Raw genomic sequence first — 16562 nt, 5'->3', positions numbered from 1 at the left:
AAGGAAGTAAATAAATAAAATTGCATGAACTAATGCATAACAGTAAATATACATGATATCAATGCACATGCATGTGTAACTTATTAAATTCTTATCAGAGTTTTTTTTATGCATGTCTTTATTAAATGCACATAAATTTAGTTCAACTTTTCATTAAAACCCGTAGATATTAAAAAACGAGCACAACAAATTTCTGAGGTTCAAGATAGGTTCCCAGTTGTATCTTAACACACAATTTGTATTTTATTACTGGGTTTCACACTTTGCCCTCAACTGATATCAAGAATCAACACCATCCATCAGAATATTAGAAATCAACATTTAATGTCGGGACACCAGAAAAATCAATATTCACTGATGCCACTTTTTTGGTATAACAATAACAACAGTTGTGTCTACACACCACCCTCAGACAAGGTTACAGAAAATTTCCTAAAATTGTGGTCAGGAAGTAAACCACCATATCGAGTTCAGGGGCACAATCGCAAACAGAGTTTTAGTATCCTCAGGGTTCTCCAAAACCGCCATCCAGGATTCTTATACTGTGGAAGAGACATCCAGGAAGAAAACATTAATTACACTGTTTTATCTCTTTTATCTTTTTATCAAAACACAGATTCTTTACAAAAGCTTTATTTTGCAATTCAACATACAAAACACAACGACCTTGACCTGTTACAAAACTTAACAGTGCAATTAATTCAGAAACTAAATAAATTTTATATGGGCTTTTGCAATGCATTCAACAAGACTCAGAGCAACACATACTCGTGGCCGACATGGCCTACAGTGGTTCACATTCAAACCACTGATGCAGCTCATGCAAAAACCACAGTTAACATGTAACCACACAACAATTCAACATGTCCACAAATGCACATTCATTCACATAATACGAATGTACATGTAAAATAATTTACATATGCATATGAACACATGCTGGTAACATACACCTTGTCTCATGATTTATCTCATGCATAATATGCAAACATGCACATGATAACGTTAATGCAACAACAATATAACTTCAGAATTCACATGTGTTCATAATGTGAATATTTATGCCAACATAATATTAGATTTCATGAGCATATGTAAACAACAAATATTTTTGCCAATTCGGGCATGCTCGGGATTCAAAACATGAGTACCGATCCCGAAACTATACTGACCCGCACATGGAACAGCACTAAGACTTCATTGGCAATCGACTGGGCTTAGACAAAACAATCTCGGCTCCAACTGATGACCATATGTGGTCTTAGTTATTTTCTGCACATATGTGATGACTCTTTACAATACCAAAACACATATTTTCCTGCACCAACCGAGCATATATGTGATGCCACAGTATGCATCCTAAGCAATCATATTTAAGCATGTATTTTAGGTTATATGAGCAGTCAAATAAACAGCCAAAATAGTATTTATTGCAGTCATATATTGAACATGCATGGACAGACACATACAATATACATTTTCAGTATCACTTTATAAGCATGGGCAGTTATATATAACATGCATTTTCGGTATCAATGCATGGATATGAACAATCATATATAACATGAAACTTGATGCCACTTTATAAAGCCCAACAACCTCATATAAACCTGAGATTTGGTGACACCTTATAAGGCATAACAGTCACTGAAATGGTCATGTGAATAGACAGTCCGAAAACAGCCATATAGCAGTCCAAGAATCAATCTTATAACACTCAAAAAATCGATCTTATGATAATCCAAAAAAAATCAATCTTTTTACTTTAAATAAGTTCAGACCTAAATCGTTTCATAAAACTTGGATTTATATTCAGTCCAAAACCAGAGTTAAAAGCTAAAGTTGAGTTTTAAAAGCCCAGATCCTTCTATTCTAAAGTCGATTTTTAATTAATCCCAACAAAGGTATTCTTTAGAAGTACAAATTGACAAACGAATTTTTACGTCCAATAAACATGTTTTAAAACATGGGTCATATCAAACTGTGCTAAATGCTTGACTGTCAACGAGTCGGCAGTACCAAACCCCACAGGATCTCTCTCTCTCTCTCTCTCTCTCTCTCTCTCTCTCTCCCCTGTTTCTTTCTTTCTCTTTTTTTTTTTTGAGGTTTTTATAGAGGGAATCCTCTAGAGGGTGACTCCCCTCTAGAGTTTCTCATGAGCTTTTCCATGTGGGACTCTATCTCCAACCCTTCTTTCCTTATTTCTTTATGTTGACTTTTTTTCTTACTACCTCTTTTAATACTTACCTTATTTTTTTGTTTACTCAACCAAATTGGGATCTTCTAGGTACCCTATTTATTTGGTAACTATCACATCTAATAAATTTCGGAATTAATTAATTTTTAATAATAATTTAATTAATTTTTATTTATTTATTTATTAATGTCCAAAAAATTCCATAGGGTGTCTTACCCCTCTAGGAGTCTTTTTTTACTTTAACTCCTCTTAAATTAAACCTTTATATTGAATTTAAAACTTTAATTTTGTTGGACATGAATATTGGATCTAGATCCGGATCCAAGATCCAAATCCATATCCAATATCCATATGAATCTTGAATTGGATTAGATCCTACTTAATATGGGTCTTGGACTAAATCCAGATCCATATTAACTTGGACTATACAGATCCGATCCGATCCGATCCGATCCAAACCCAGTCTCATCGAGGCGGGCCTTTTTTGAAAACATACGATTTTCGGGCCAACTGTAGCCCAAATTCAGAAAAGTAAAATATCGATGAAATCAGAATTTTGAGGCGCATCTCTTGATATATAACTTGAATTTTGCCTCCGAATTTCACCTGAATTTAACACGAATTTCGCTTGATTTTAAAGGTCAAAAATAAAAGTTTCTATCACTGTTCAATTGGCCCGTTTAGGTCTTGTCGATGAGACCTGAACCACGCCCAGACTCAAATGTCATCACTTAATATCGAGTATTTTACCGATGTTTCAACAACACAGCCAAATTTTTAGAAATCCAGAATTTAATACAGTATAAAAATACACAATATTACAAGTGAGGTGGTCACTCTTGGACTGGACACTCCAATAGGCCACCTCTATTTGGGGTCAATGAGGAGGATCCACTTGTGAGGTAGATTGGATCATCTAAACCAAAAATTAAAATGGATCAAGGTCCAGATCTATGTCACGTGGGTGCGGGTGCGGCACTTTAAAAAACCTTGGGTGCGAGGGTGCAGGAGTATATATATATATATATATATATATATATATATAATTTTTAACAGCAGTAACATTAATGAAATAAAAAACAATTTTCATAATATCATCATGCATGCAATAAATCAAATTAACAATCTACAATTCTATTCTTCATCATAAAAACTAACACCACAATTAAATCAACCTAAATATATTATGGACTATGTCACACAGACTCTTCTAACAAGGAACCGCACCCGTGTCGCACCCACGTCGCACCCGCACCCAGGCGAGTGCAACACTTGGACACAGATTCCTTTGTGTTAGGTGAAGTCAACCAAACTGAGGTCCATTTCTATCCAAAAGTAGATTCACTTAACCCTAATCAAGTCCATTTTTATCTATATTATATATATAAATACATAAATGCACACAAATACACAGTGTGTTATCTTAAAACTGTTAAAAAAAATTTATATATATATATATATATATCCTCCTCGCATCCCCACACCCAAGTTTTTTTAAAGTGCCGCATCCGCACCCGTACCTGCACCTGCATCCACACCCGCACCTATGTGACATAGATTGTGGACAACAAGGTTCCCTTTTGCAATCCAATATTTCATCTTTGTTGATTGCTTTCGCAACAAAGTCCAAGTTTTCAATATCAACACTAAAGTTTATAATTGCATTTGATCTCAGACGTATTGTCAAAATCTTCTCTAGAACCTGCGTTGAGAGAAAGAGAAAAGAATAGAGGAAGGGGAGTTGCGGCTGTCACGACTTCAATCTCTGAAATCGTGACCTAAACAATGTATTAATATGTGAGTGTACAGTATGGGTCCGAGTTTGGTATAATATCCAAATCCGGAATGAAATAAAGCTATACAAGTTATACATTAAAAAAGGAACAAGGAACTCGGGTCTGATGTGATAACCAGACCCTAAACACACTTTTTCACCCCCCTCAAGTTGATCATGGTTTTGAACCATGAACAACTTGCCTTTAAGCGTCCAAAAGCGATCTTTTGTCAAGCCCTTTGTAAAAATGTCTGCAACTTGTCTTTCAGTATTGACAAACTCAGGCTCGATTTCTTTTTCTTCAACTTTTTGTCTCACAAAATGTTGGTCGATCTCAATATGCTTAGCGCGACTGTGATGTACTGGATTGAAATGACATATTGAGAGCACTTTGATTGTCACACAGCAAGGTAGACAGAGAGATCGTTTCTCCCACTTCAGTTAGTAAATGCTTGACCCAGGTGACTTCAGCAGTAGCGGCAGCCATGGATCTATACTCAGCTTCAGTGCTTGATCTAGCAACAACCTTTTGCTTTCTACTACTCCAAGAGACTAAATTTCTTTCAATAAAGACACAATATCCTGAGGTAGACCTTCGCTCATCAGGATCTTCTGCCCAGTCTGCATCACAATATACAGTAAGTTCACGCACATCCTTGCTAGACGACTGTGGAGAATATATCAACCCATCTCCAATGGTCCCTTTCAGATATTTGAGTATCCTTTTAACCGCCTCCATATGTCTGGTACGTGGTGCATGCATAAATTAAGACACTTGATTAACTGAATAAACAATATCGGGTCGAGTAAATGTGAGATACTGCAACATCCCTATTAGGTTGCGGTACCTGGTGGGATCCTCACACAGGTCTCCATCATGAGTACTTAATTTTTGGTGGAGCACACTTGGAGTGGCTAAAGGTTTGCAGTCTTTCATACCTGCCCTTCTGAGAACATCTATCGTATACTTGTGTTGAGTGAGAGTCAAGCCATGAGCCTGGCTATCGACTTCTACGCCAAGAAAATAGAGCAAGGCCCCGAGATCTTTCATCTTGAACCTTTGACCTAATAGGTTTTTCTCTTCCTTGATGTGACCTTCAGAGTTTCTTGTGATAACCATATCATCAACATAAATTAATAATAGAGTGATCACATTCTGACTTCTAAAAATGAATAATTAGTGATCCCGTAGAGAGCGTGAAAACCCATGCTTTTGAATCTCAAGAGAGAAGTTGTCAAACCAAGAACGAGAGACTTGTTTTAGGTCATAGATAGCTCTTTTTATCCTGCACACATGTGTTTTGCAATTTTGCTCTTGATATCCAGGGGGTTGTTCCATGTAAACTTCCTCCTTCAAATCCCCATGCAAGAATGCATTCTTTACATCAAGTTTACTCAACTTTCATCCATCTTCAACGGCCAAGGAAAGAATAATTTGAATTGTTCCCATTCTCACCACTGGGCTGAAGGTTTCATCATAGTCTTACCCTGCTTCTTGAGTAAACCCTTTAGACACCAGTCTTGCCTTGTATCGTTCAATGATTCCATCTGGTTTATACTTTATTTTGTAGACCCATTTGCATCCAACAACATTTTTGTCACCTGGTCTGAGAACGATTTCTCATGTTCCACATTCATGTAAGGCTTGCATTTCATCATTCATGGCTTCTACCCATTTGGTAAAAGTGGTCGCCTGATACTACATGATAGGTTCATCTTCTTTATTCAGGGCAGTTAAGAAGAGCTGAAATCCAAGGAGAAATTGTTATAGCTGACCCACCTATCAATAGGGTGTCATACGCGATTGAATCTTTTGACCTCAAGAGTATGAGAGGAAGTAGGTGTAGCTGCTGAGGTGTGATTTGAAAGATCTTGTGTTGTCGTTCTCTGTCTAGTATAACAAATGCCCTTGTATCTGCCCGGTACGGATGGTATTTCTTCCCCATTATGTGATCCCGATGTGCCAATAGTCTCAGAGGTTTTTTCTTCCTGCTGTCCACAATCTGGAGAACAAACTTCATTGAAACTAGCAAAAAGTTCGAAATTCAGCCAAGGATAATAAACTTCGGTGATGGTAGGGGACATGTCCGTTGTGCTAGTTTTGTGATCAAAATTTTGTTCATCAAATATAACATTTCTTGAGATTTTGATACGCCTGTTGACGGGATCATAACACCTATATCCTTTGTAGTCGTCTGCATATCCCACAAATCTATACTTCTGAGCCTTGTCCTGAAAATTGTTTCTCAGGGACCGATCAATGTGCACATAACAAACACATCCGAAGGCACGCAAATCATAATAACTAGGATGAGCTCTAAAAAGACAGTAATAAGGAGACTTATTTTTCAGGACAACCATGGGCAGTCTATTTATCACATGTACGGCAGAATGAAAGGCTTTTGTCCACAGATTGGTGGGAAGGTTACTGTCATGGAGCATACTCATGGCACTTTCAACGATATGCCTATGTTTTCACTCAGCAATCCCATTTTGTTGAGGGGTGTGTGGACAGGACACCCTTCTTCCTATCCCATTATTTTGAAGAAAAGAAATAAAGTCACTAGATAGAACTCCCCACCTCCGTCACATTGGAAGAATTGGATGGACTCAGAGAATTGATTTTTTACTAAGGAAAGAAAATTTTGAAACAAAAGGAAAACTTTTGACTTATTTTTTATGAAATATATTCAGGTGTATCAAGAATAGCTATCAGCAAAGATTAGGTAGTATCTGCTTCCAGATCCAGAGGCAACTGGGGCAAGTCTCCATACATCAGAACATATTACCTCAAAAGGTTTTGAAACTCTCTTATTAATAGAATGAAAAGGCGATACATGACTTTTGCATAAAAGACAACTGAAACACTTCTGATTTTTCTCATCCACATTGAGACTTTCTTTTGGAATGAGATTATTAGAAACAAGTTTCTCAATAAAATGACTCCCACAATGTCCTAATCGGCTATGCCATAAGAAAGGCTTATTACACTCAGAAATACTAAAAACATTGGCAGAAGAGGAGGAAGACGACTCTAAAGAAGACTTCGAATCCAGGTGAGCAGGGCGGACGGAATGACATGGAGCTTCTTCAAAAACATATATATTGCCTCGTCTCTTTCCTTCAGCGAATGTTTCCCTCGTGCGAAGATCCTTAACCTGCACAGAGAAGGGAGTGAATTCGACTGAAGCATGATTATCATCAAGTTTAGAAACAGAGATAATATTTTTCTTGATGTTGGGAGCATGTAGGACATCAGAAAGCTCAATAGTAGAATGTGACATGGGAATGACAGTTTTTCCAATATGGGAAACAGGATGGTGGGATTCATCTTCAGTGACAATTTTACTTTTGCCAAAATAAGGAATAGGATTAAAAAGTTTACCTGCATCACCAGTCACGTGAGATGTTGCCCCTGAGTCAACGAACCAAGTGCCTTGATCATTCTGCTTTAATTTCAATTCTGACAAGGCGGATATCAACAGATTTTTAATCTCTCCACTGTTACTAATACTGGTAGACTTTCTTTTGGGTTCTGCCTGTGGAGCCTTTCCTTTATTTTCTGGATTGTGCCAACAATTCGCCTTGATATGTCCCCTTTCGTTACAAAGGAAGCAAGTGGGGATGGATCTTTGCCCCTGAGCATGAATCAACATATTTGGAGTTGGGAGCAATTCACATCCTCCGTGTCCACTTCGCCCTTGTCCTCTTCGCCCTTGTCCTCTTCGCCCTCGTCCTCGACCGTAAGTCACCCATGTGGCAAAAACTTCTTGAGAATTTGTATAAACATGAGTTTCTTCAAAAAACCTTTTAGAGTCATTTCATACTGAATTAATTTAGCTCGTAACTCATCAAAGGTAATAAGGGCAGGCTGACACAATAGTCAAGTGACGATCATATTGTAGTCGGATCCCAATTCACTCAGAGTCTGTTGCACCATATCACTGTCACTCACCGCACATCCTATAGCTACAAGTTGGTCTGTGATAGTCTTCATCTTGTTTAGATATTCCATGATGGTCATGGAATCTTTTCTCAGCAACTGAAAATCCCTCTTGAGAAAAACCATCATCGCCTGTGAAACTTGTGAATATGTCTGAACCAATCTCTCCCAAAGTTGCAGGGTTGTACAATTGTCGGGAATTGCAACAAGGACCTCTTGAGACAGGGTAGAAGTGATATATGCAACCACTGACTGCTCTTTTCTTTCCCAATTGAGATACTCTACATTTTTGACATACACAATTGAACTTGCCCCTTTGTCATCTTTTTCTTCTCTCGTAACAAATTCTAGCGGGACTGGAGTGGTTTCATCCAGGTGATCTAAGAGACCTTGGCTCCTTATAAAAGAGATGATTTGTCTCTTCCAAATCAAGAAGTTTGATGTGGTTAACTTTTCATAAACAAGTTGATTGAGGAAACTCGAAGAAAGATTCGATGGAGAAGAATGAAGATCCATGAATAAAGGAATATTAACAGGGGTATTAACGAAGTGCTCAGTCTACTGCCAAGGAGATTTGCTGATTTTTTTTTGGTTGAGTAACCTTCAAAGATTGGCGACCAGAGGCTATCAGAAAAAAAAAACAGATCTAAGTTTTCCCTTCCACCTTTTTATAAAGTTTGATATTTAAGCAATGGGATTTCTCACACGAATAGAGTTTTTTTTTTTTTTGCGGCTGACTGTATTTTCAATGTGAATACCACCTGTGGCAGCGAGAAGAAATATGTTGCGAGAGAGGACACTTAAAAAAATGGGAATCGAATCAAATAATAAAAAAAAAAAACTGTCACACAACAGGTCTGGACAGCAAAGGAAGTTTAATATCTCAGATCTGACGTAACTTCACGGTCAGATCTGGATATCCAGTCCAAGTGGAAAAGAAAAGAGATACGCAGGGGAAAAAGCGCAGAGGGCACAGATCTGGTGCACCAGATCTGAAGAAAAAAAACAGATGAAGAAGAGGTTGGGTTGTGGGTCGACCTTAGCGTTTCACGTGAAACAGGAGGTTCACGTGAAACGAGTTTTTTTTCCTCCCCTTTTTTTGACGCACAGGATTTTCGTGAACCAAGATTCACATGAACTACTCACACGTGAACTTAGGGATTCACGTGAGGCGTGAATCCACCAAAAAGGGAACTAGAGATGAAGAAGCGGAGAAACGAGAGATGGAGATGGAGATGGAGGAAGAAGAGAAGAAGATAAGAGATGAAAGAATCCTCAAACCTTTGATCTGTCGCACCTTTTGGAAGCCTCTTCAACCCCTAGATGGATCTCGGCTTTGATACCATGTTAAAATCTTCTCTAGAACCTGCGTTGAGAGAAAGAGAAAAGAATAGAGGAAGGGGAGCTGCGGCTGTCACGATTTCAATCCCTGAAATCGTGACCTAAACAATGTATTAATATGTGAGTGTACAGTATAGGTTCGGGTCTGGTATAATATCTAGATCCGGAATGAAATAAAGCTATACAAGCTGTACATTAAAAAAGGAACAAGGAACTCGGGTCTGTGAACTCGGGTCTGATGTGATAACCAGACCCTAAACACACTTTTTCACATATATCAAACAAAGGAAATTGATGTCTAAGAAAACATAGCGGAGAAAAGCATGAAAAGAAGAACATGATTTGTAGACCACTCCAAACTCTTATAAGAAAACCAAAACCAACAAGATGAATAGTTTGTGCAAAATATCAAGACCCATCGATAGTCCTCCCAATATAGAGTTTTATGAATGTGTCCCTCAAACACTTCACCTTTCAGTGTTCAAGCACACAAATGGAAGCTTCCTTAAGTAAAACTCAACCAAAACAGAGGAGAAAAAATACATTTTGTTGATTAGGCCATTCCTCACATTGGCCATACCCTTCACAGGTTGTATGATGCAATTCAAAGAAGACTTGACAAAAAAGATCAAAGCATTTCAATTATAGTACATCGAAGGCAGTCCAGTTCCACGCAGGAAGCATCAAGCCCAAAATAGACAAAGATGGAGGAAACAACCAATCATTCAAAATCGGATGCATAACATGAAAAACTTGCAAAAAGCCAAAATGGATAGAAAAGGTTTAGCTAAAACCATGGTTGGCAAAAATATAGAGTCAAACCATTTAACTTGGCAAATTGGTTCAAGGTTGGACCATATTATTTCCAGTACAAGATAAAATAAAAAATTACCAACACTTGGCATAAACTGGTTAACTCGCCTGAGTGCCAAGATTATGAGGAACCGTGTGATTTGGGCACATTTTCGCATTTTGCCTTTTAGAAGTTGGATTTGAAAAGGAAAGAGAAATGTCAATTGAGTTTCCTAATGACATCTTATTCTGGTTTCCAATATCCTAATAACTAATTACTAATGAAAGAGGTGAAAAAAGATACGAACATATCAATAGAAAAAATGGGCAAGATCGGCATGTCAGAAGTGGGGGGATGCAAAGCAAATCTTTCAAATGAACGGTGATTGCGAAAAATCATGAATTGCGAGAGAACTAAAATAAAAGTGACTATTCTTAAATTTCATAACTTTGTAGTGTAAAAATTAAATTTTTAACAAAATCTAAAAATGATGGCTGTCAGTTTAGAGAAAGTACATGAAAGTGAGTGAAGCGTGAGAGGAAACACATAAAAAACATGAAAAGTAGAGTGAGAACATATAAGAAGAATAGATGAAGCGTGTGAAAAACATAAGAGAAGCGTGGAAGAATTGAGATTCCCATCAAGTTTCGGAAGCAAGGAGTATCGGGCTTCCGAAGTGAGCTTCCAATCTATCTAAGAAGATTCCGGTAACTCTGGTTAAAACTATTGCTGTCAAGTATTTAACCCTTGGTGGCAAAGCAGCAGTTCCCAGACAACTTAGAGTATAAAAGATTCAAGCATGAAACTGCATTGAGAAAATGAAACTGACAATTTTATGTCCAGGCAGTTGTTTCACGCTATTCTGCATTATTTTATCCCTTGTAAGATGTATAACACATGTAATAGCCAAAAGAGAGCCTTTCCAAGTCATCCAACCATTACTTCTGACATGGGGTGACATATATACTTCTCAACCATGATTATTCCAAATGAGATCTAACTGCACATTTTTTTGTCCACACTAAACAAAGAATTAGTTGAATGAAATGTTTTGATCTTTCTATGCTATTAAGTTGCATAATTTTACAGTGGAAAAGAAGCGTCCACAAATTCCAATGGATAAATTGAGGAGAAAAGATTCCATAGTGATAAAATACCAACATGAAAGACCTACCACCAAGAGTCTCTTCAAAACAACGGTTCTTGTCATGGTGTGCAGTGAAAACATGCACCTTGTGCCCACGGGTTGCAAGTTCAACTGCAGCATCGACAATTAACCTTTCAGCTCCACCTGCACATACAGTGGAGAAAGAAAAAGGAAAACAAAAACAATCAGCATGCAGCCAAATGTTCATAAAGCACCACTATAATTCAAACAAACCAAACAGGCATCAAAAAAAAATAAAAAGCATGAATTAGACAATAGACAAAATTCAAATATTCACATCAAGATATTTACACCAGAAGCCCCAACAGCTAAAAGACCACTTTTACGAGTACAAAGTAAAAAATAGACAATTCAAATTGTTCCCATCAAGATCTTTCACCAAAGCCCAAGCAACCAAAAGACCACCATTGTAATTCCAATGGCTCTTCACCCACATTTGAACTGATAAATCTGCATTCAGTTACCACCTGCACATGGGTTACACAAACAGACAAGTACAGCTACACATCAGAACTTCCAGCAGAGTCTGATAAACTCATGTCGCATATGAAATGAAGTGAGGATCTTCCACAAAAGTACTTAGATCCGCAAGAGAGAGTGTCTAGAGAGACACTTGAACAGAACCCTTAAAAAAGGGTATAATAAAAAAGAAATAGAAAATCATCTTTATTGAAAAATGATAAAATGCTTAAGAAGCATTAAAGTTGCTACTACAAGAGGGGATGCACCCCTTTATATACAAGTGAGAAAAGGAGAGCTCTTAAGGAAAAATTGTTACACTTTTATCACAGAGTTTCAAAATTTTGAGACTCTATCCCAGAGTCCTAATCGAATCAGGACTCTATCCTGAGTTCATTTTTTTAACTTCATTTTCACCCCTTTTTCAAAAGTTCTTTTTAAAATCTCATCATTTTCTTTCTAGAAAACCAAAAATTCACAGAGTTCTAGTTGAATTAATTCTCTTCCTTAGAGTCCTAGTCAAATCAGGATTCTGAACCGGACTTCAATTTCTACCTTATTTTCACCTGTTTTCCAAAATCCTCTCATTTGTTTTCTCAAAAAATCTAAAATTTTAAGAATCCTAGTCAAATTAGGACTCTGTCCCTAGAGTCCCAGTTGGATCAGAACTCTGTTCTGATTTCACTGTTTCTTGTTATTTTCAATGGTTTTTGAAAATTCTTTCATCAGTTTTTCAAAAAATGTCAAAAAAAAAATCTAGAGTTTCAGTCCAATCAGGACTCTGTCTCATAGTCCTAATCTGATCAGGACTCCATCCTGATTATTGTTTCGATCTTCATTCTCATTTTTTCACTTGTTTTCAAAAATTAGTTCATTTTGCAGAGTTCCAGTTGATTCAGGACTCTATTTCAGAGTTTTGGTTGAGTTAGGACTCTAACCTCGACTGCATTTTCCAGCTTATTTTCACTAGTTTTGAGAAAATTCTTCAAAAACTTCTTCGTTTGGCTTTCAAAAACCTAAATCTCAGAGTTTTAGTTGGTTCAGGACACTGGTCCAGAGTTTCAGTTCGCTTAGGACTCTATTTTCAAAACCTCTTACTTTCATCTGTCGATTTTAACTCCATTTTAAAACTATTTCAACTTTTTCAAAACTCTGATGTGAGGCCCACCCAGTTGGTGCCATATCTGGAAGAGTCTTGATCCAGTCAGAACTCTTTTTGGTTTTAAAAACTTTCAATTCTCATTCTAATCTTAAACCTCTTTTGAAAATCTCTCATTCTCGAGTTTTAAAATCATTTTTTTGAAAAATCAAACGGGGCCCACTCGAGGTGACGCCACATTTGAAGAAGTTGGGGTTAGATTAGGGTTAGTTAGTGTCCTAGATAGGTTAGGAATCTAGAAGAGTCAAATTTGATTTTAAAAATTCATTTTCACTTTGGTTTCCTCTTACTAAAGGGTTAACACCGGGATTGTATTCCGAACATGTATTGAGGATGGGCTTGTTAAACTCTTTTTGATATATGCATAAGAATAAAGTGATAACATACAGTTTTGATTCTCATTATGGTTAATCTCATAAGGATTAGAGATTCAACTAAGGATCTATAGAATAGATATTAAAGGTCAATCTATTCATCAAGTCATTCGCATAAGGTATTCGGTTAAGGGTTTATCGTTGGGACAAGTGGGAGAATATTGGAGTCACCCCCGTATAAGGTGTAATAACCCAAAGTTTTGAGTAATTTTATGCATTTTGGGTCCGAGATCCGTTACCCGAATCTAAAAGAATATAATTAAAAAGTATTGGGTAATTGGGACTGGACCCAAATAAAGCATACTATGGGTCCATCGATCCTTTTTTTTTTACCCGGATCCATTTGTGGATCTGTCAAATGGCTGCCAACTCGGATCCACATTAGAGTGGATCCATAACTTATTACTGACCCGGATCCACGTTAGAGTGGATCCGATACAGTGGCACCGCGGGTCGCGGGACCCGGCTCGATATTAATAAAGCATCGCATGTAAGGATCGTGCTTAGGGCACGATTCTTGTGAAAATGTAAACCAAGAACTCGAGAAGGGGGAGGGTTGCAGCAAGATCTCGCTGCCGCAGTTTTTGGAGGGAAGGGGAAAGGGTTTCGAAGTCGTTAAAAGGGGGATTTGTGGGGAGAGTCTCACCTCTCATATCTCACTTCTCTTGTCTCCCTCTCTGCTCTTTCCTCTCACATTGTCGGAGCACCCCTTTCATCGTTGTTGGTCATCCATCGACGCCGACCACCTGCAGCCACCTTCTCCAGTCGCCAGCAACCATTCTTCCGCCAAGAGAGGTAGGATTCTGGCTTTTCTTGATGGCTATGGATTGAATTAGTCTGTGGTTGGGTCGGTCAAGGGAGAACCCGATTCCTTTCACCTGCCGAGCCTTTTAATATGTTCTTCATTACATTGTTGCTTGACAGAAACCCAACGTTGGGGTTAGGATTTCTTGTAGGAGAGATAATAGAGTTTGGGGGTTTCCTATTTTGGGATTACGGTATGGATAATAATCGATTTGGGGGTTTATATTAACCCTAGTCCGAAAACCCCAAATCTACGATTTGGGGGTTTCAGATTTTTGTTTTATAGAGAGGATTTGCATACGGTCATCAAGGGGTTTCGAGTGTTACTTCGATCTTGCTGTCATGTGTTTCGGTTTGAATTGTGCCAACAACGAATGATGAAATCTGTGTATGTGTCTTAGTTGATTTTCGTATTTGAAATTTCTGTTTAGAGGGTATTAGTATGATTTCGGCAGACACTGAGTACGAATGTGGATTTTGTGCATCTTTTTCTGAGTTTTCCCTTGCTTTGTAAACCTAATGTTCTATTGTTGGGCAGCTGAGTTATTGGGTGTGCTTTTCTCTTGATGGGATCTTGGTAGTTTGGTGGAAATTATCAATCTATGTAGTTTGAAGCTTGAATAATGAGAGTTCACTGCAGTGGTCCTCACTTTTATGCCTGAAACTGTCTCAAAGGTTCTTTGAGAACTGATGTTGGCATATTATCTTTGGAGTAAATAAACCGATTGGATGGTGTTTTATATCCTTTTCTAGTTTTTGGTACATGGATGACATCATTGTTTTGGTTTAAATTTATCATCAAAGGGTATAATGTGATTGGATGACACTTTCTCATTTATTGTTTTCTTGTCTGTCTGTATGGATTACTTCAGATAATGTGATCATATGGGTTTTCTTGATCTGATTTGTTGTCTTGGATCATATTTATTGTCTTGATCAGATTTGTTTTGTGATCATATGGGTTTTCTTGATCCGATTTTTTCCATAGATCATATTTATCTTCTTGAACAGATTGGTTTTTCTTGATTCCTGCATTGGATTCTATATCATCTACAAAGTTGTGTGCCTTGGTTCTGTTTTGGGCACCTGATTTCATGTGGAAAATATATAAGTAAACCATGTCTTAGCATTGTGTGCTTTATTGATTGATTAACTGAATATTTCTATTGTTATCTGGTAAACATAATAGGTTTGATGTTACTTCTGAATCTTTTAAACTGTGCCTGAAATGCTATGTCTCTCATATTTTTATTTAGTAATTAGCATGTCTGCCTGACTGCAAGATTGTGGTAAAGATGAGTCACTTCACTCTTAGATTTGTCTCACAGGATTCAGACCAGTTCACATCCACTGTAGGGCTTGTCATATGCTGAATAGATAACCTGTTTAGCATATCTTATTCTTATTCTGACTAATGTACCATGTTATATTTTGATTAGACATTGTTAACAATATTCACCACATTGATTTCATTACAATAATATGATTTGTTTTCACAGCACTGTTAGTATTGCACTATTATGACTTTTTCACAGTAATGATCTATTTAAAATAACATGGGTTGATTTCATTGTAGCAAGTGAGAGAGGGTTTCACTTGATTACAGCAGCCTTACTATGGATTTTGCAAAAGGTTGTATCAGTTGGTTTGACTCTGTGTTGTATGATAGTGACAACAAAGTACTTGGGTTATATTTTTCCTGAAAGTGGCTAGCTGGAAATGTTGTGATGGGGTTTGATGTAATACCATGTATGGTACTCTGTGTTGGGTTCATGCGTATGCACATGCCGCTAGCTTGTGCTATAAAAATGTTCCTGATACGTAGATACCCATGATCTATATACTTATTATAATGATCCTTGATTTCTTATGAAGCTGCATGCATTCCATATTTCCAAATGTCAAGTTAGTTGCCTGTTATGATGTATATGCCTTACTATTTCAAATGCATGATAAGCTGTACATTAGGAAGATTAGTTGCAAAGTTTTAATGCTCAAATGCCTATTTAGTTGCATATTCGCTTCTGCCTATTAAGCTGCAAATGTTCTAATATTCAATGATAGTTTCCAATTCTTATGATAAATTCTCTATCTCTTTTCGTAGAAAAGGAGTGTGACATATCAAGGAGATGTGTATTGACACTATTTGTTGCATATATTTAGATTATGGGAATTGCTTTTCTTTGGTTCATTATGAATTGAAAATATATAATTTAAACTGCTTGTATGCAACCTGTTACCTGTGTTGAGGAATGGGGTTGTTATATTGGTTTCACAAATATGATGGTGTATTTATTGATATATGGATATGTGTTTTGCCTAAGAGGGCAATATATGAATGGGTTACACGACGTGGGTATTTGAGTTATTGGCTTGCGTGCTATGTTAATAAGAGTGATGAAAACTTAATTGTAATTAGTGTGTGCTTGACTGGTTTAAAAGCACCGGAGCACTCTGAGTGGGATTAAGAAATCAATGTGGAAAAAGTACATGGATGGTTTATATACCTTGGTAAAGTGACTAAGGTTGGGATCTACTGCTATGGTAGTA

The 16562-nt window shown here is 37.3% G+C and overlaps 1 protein-coding gene across 1 annotated transcript in view; it reads right to left on the bottom strand.

The window, feature by feature from the left end:
* The window catches only part of LOC149847024 (uncharacterized), a 52126-nt gene that overhangs the window by 16322 nt on the left and 19242 nt on the right, over positions 1 to 16562 (bottom strand). The window contains exon 3 of the mRNA XM_089998266.1: positions 11223 to 11339. Within this exon, the coding sequence (XP_089854392.1) occupies positions 11223 to 11339 (117 nt within the window). The remainder of the gene's footprint in view (positions 1 to 11222; positions 11340 to 16562) is intronic.

Source organism: Nuphar pumila, chromosome 2 (genome assembly GCF_984573655.1).
Source record: "Nuphar pumila chromosome 2, dmNupPumi1.hap1.1, whole genome shotgun sequence".
NCBI lineage: Eukaryota > Viridiplantae > Streptophyta > Magnoliopsida > Nymphaeales > Nymphaeaceae > Nuphar > Nuphar pumila.
Note: the sequence above shows the minus strand (reverse complement) of the source record. Positions and strands in the feature narration are given on the sequence as shown.